The 2,873-nt window shown below is 30.0% G+C and overlaps 1 protein-coding gene across 1 annotated transcript; it reads right to left on the bottom strand.

Moving 5' to 3' along the window:
• Positions 1–273: 273 nt before the first annotated feature.
• Positions 274–1,879, bottom strand: LOC145166916 (uncharacterized). Its single transcript, XM_079085973.1, has 2 exons — positions 1,706–1,879; positions 274–1,420 (listed from the first exon to the last, which is right to left on the bottom strand). Exon 2 carries the CDS (start codon positions 1,282–1,284, stop codon positions 439–441), a length of 846 nt encoding a protein of 281 aa, XP_078942099.1. The 5' UTR covers positions 1,285–1,420; positions 1,706–1,879; the 3' UTR covers positions 274–438.
• Between the last annotated feature and the right edge of the window lie 994 nt (positions 1,880–2,873).

The raw sequence follows: 2,873 nt of genomic DNA, 5'->3' as shown, positions 1-2,873 counted from the left end.
TTTGAACTATAATAACAAATTTTTTATTTTTTGAAATTAATTACAATAATGATTACATACTCCAAATGACGTTGAATGTTTTCTAAATTAACATTTTTTATTATTAATAAGTATGCTATAAGAACTTCAAGATCTATAAAAGAAGCTTCATTTTTAAAAATCATCTCATCAAAACTGATAAAAAAATCATAGTAATAAAGTATAATAAACAACAAATTCAACCATCTCAAAAATGGCAAAAAGATGTTATTTTGTAAACAACTAATGACTCAATTATAATTAATACCTCTATCAACTCAAGATTCAAGAATATAACATTTATCAACAAACTATCCAAAAAAAAAAAAAAAAAAAAGAGGTAGAGTAAGATATAAATACCAGTTGAAGAAGATCACTAGTTAGCTTTTCCCCATTTATATATACAACAGAATCGAGTTTTTATCTGCTTTCAAACAAGCAAATCTTCTCAAGTTCAATCCCCCAATCTTCTCCAAGAATCTTGGAATTTGACTCTGTCACCACACGAAGATCCACCATGGATGATGAAAATGGAAACAATCTTTCTTGATTCTTCAAAGATCTTGATCTACGTAACTCCAAACATGGCTTTATAACCCTTTTCAAGAAAGAATCTAACCCGCTGTTGACTAAGTTGACACAATCCATGGTAATATCAAGACCTTCTGTTTTCAACTTGTGTTTCAATCTGGTAGATAAAGAAGATGTAGGTGGTAACTGAGAGTTGTAATGACACGTGTGAAAAGGTGAAGAAATGGAAAGAACTTTTTTTGAGTCTTTTGAGTGGATTTTGATTCCAAATGGAGCTTTAACTGGGCTTCGACTATGGATTCCAGGACTTATTGAAATCTGTTCAACTTCTTCACCATCTTCAACTGAGTTTACTTCAATAGGTGGTTTGCTACCTAAAGAAAAAAGCTCTATAGCACTTTGTTGTTGACTTTGGTGAGCTTTAACCTTTCTTTCATTAGCAAATCGTGAAGAAGGTTGACTAAGAGTGTTGTTGGTGTTGACTTTCTTTGGAGGTGTTTTGGAAAGAGTTGCGTTTTTGAGAAGTGATTTGATGAGTTCATTGTGGAGGCGAAGATTTTCTCTACCTATTAAACTGATACAAAGCTTGTTGAATTCTGGTTTTCTGAGCTTTTGACTTAAGTATCTGGTGAGAAGATTGAAGTACTTTTGAGCTTTTTGTGATCCGAGTCTTCTTTCCATGTGAAGTTTCAGCTCAAAAGTGTCAATTCTGGAACAATGCCGAACTGCTGGCATTTTTTGTTGGATGATAATATCCAAAACAAGTCACAGCCAACATCACCGAAGATCCACCCAACATTCCAAAAAAAGGAACCCTAACTTTTCGCTTTTGACTTCATTAAGTACGGATGAGAATGTCAAGTATTGATTTCTGCGTTAACAGATGAAACTTATACAGAATTAGCTCAAACAGAATCTCCGAATCTCCAATTACCTAATTCGTATCGAAATTAATAATTCATCCGCGTAAATCACGCTACAAATGACCTAAAATAAGAAAAATAATTCAATTGCTGGAATTTCAACTAACGACTAATCACCGACACGATCAAACAGTTAACGATCACAAGGAAACATACAAAATCGTCAAATCGAAGAGTGAAACGAAGCTACAGAACGTATGTGAAGAAAACCGAATCAAAAACAGTAAGCTGACCTGAACAATCGAATTGGTGAGTTGAATTTCACAGAGGTTGAATTCGATCTGAGGGGATCGATTGATTGATTGATCGATCGAGTTGAATAGTTGACGATGAGAGAAATTAGGGCTCGTAAAAGTGTGAAGTTGGGGTTTTTCAATAAAGAGTCAAAGACACGTGCGCCTTTTTGACAAGTGAGTGACAGTTGTGTGTGATTGGGTGCTTTTAAGTGAGTGACAAATATATGATGTCAGCGGGTCGGGTCGGGTTGTATTTGAAGCCGATATGAATTGTGGTTGACCATTCTATAAAATATCTTGTTTACAAAAGGAAAGGTATACTCTTGTTTGTTATTTCCTTTTTGAAAAATGTATCTTGTTTGTTATTTTCTTTTTGAAAAATGCAACTTATGTTAATATAGGAAACTAGTGATTAACATAATTTTATGTAATTGGAAGCTTTCTAAATTCTAATCATATAACACACACATCAAGTTGATAAGAAAAATATTACTTTTTAATTAATTTTAGGCGTGTTTGAGTTTGCTTATCAAAATTTTTATTGATTTTTTGGAAAAATCAGTAATTTTTGCTTTTTAAAAAAATCACTTTTTTTCAATAAAAAGTTATTATAAAAGGGATTTTTCTAATATTTGCCTTAAGGGCACATATAAAAAACAATAATTATGAAAAATATTACTATAATTAAATATGAAATGCATTTATTATGAAAATTATTAATATATCTCACATTTAATTATGGTAATAATCGTTATAATTAATGTATTTTAAATTTAATTATGGTAGTATTTGTTATAATTAATGTTTCTTATATGTGCCCTTAGGGCACATGTTAGAAAATCCCTATTATAAATGAACATTTTTTTTATCTTGATTTTTTTTAAATAAATAAATTAATAAGTAATTTAAAAAAAAATTTCAAACACAATTGTAAATGTTTATTGTAAATATTATTAAGGGGCATTAGAAGTTAACAAAAAAATAAAAAACAATTGAGTCATGAGAGGCATTATGCATCCAACGAATACATCTAACTAACTAACTTCAATAGATTAATATATCATCACTAGGTATAAGACCTGTATATTATACTGGTTGATTAAAAAAACTAAATATTAAAATTTAAGTAATAAGCATTTTTCAAATAAAATTTTGAAATAAGAAA

This window comes from Lactuca virosa, chromosome 3, assembly GCF_052849685.1.
Source record: "Lactuca virosa cultivar CGN04683 chromosome 3, Lactuca_virosa_CGN04683_v6, whole genome shotgun sequence".
Classification (NCBI taxonomy): domain Eukaryota; kingdom Viridiplantae; phylum Streptophyta; class Magnoliopsida; order Asterales; family Asteraceae; genus Lactuca; species Lactuca virosa.
Note: the sequence above shows the minus strand (reverse complement) of the source record. Positions and strands in the feature narration are given on the sequence as shown.

Excerpts from the sequence above, each read along its gene's own strand:
- LOC145166916 (XM_079085973.1), bottom strand. The coding sequence starts at position 1,284 with ATGCCAGCAGTTCGGCATTGTTCCAGAATTGACACTTTTGAGCTGAAA.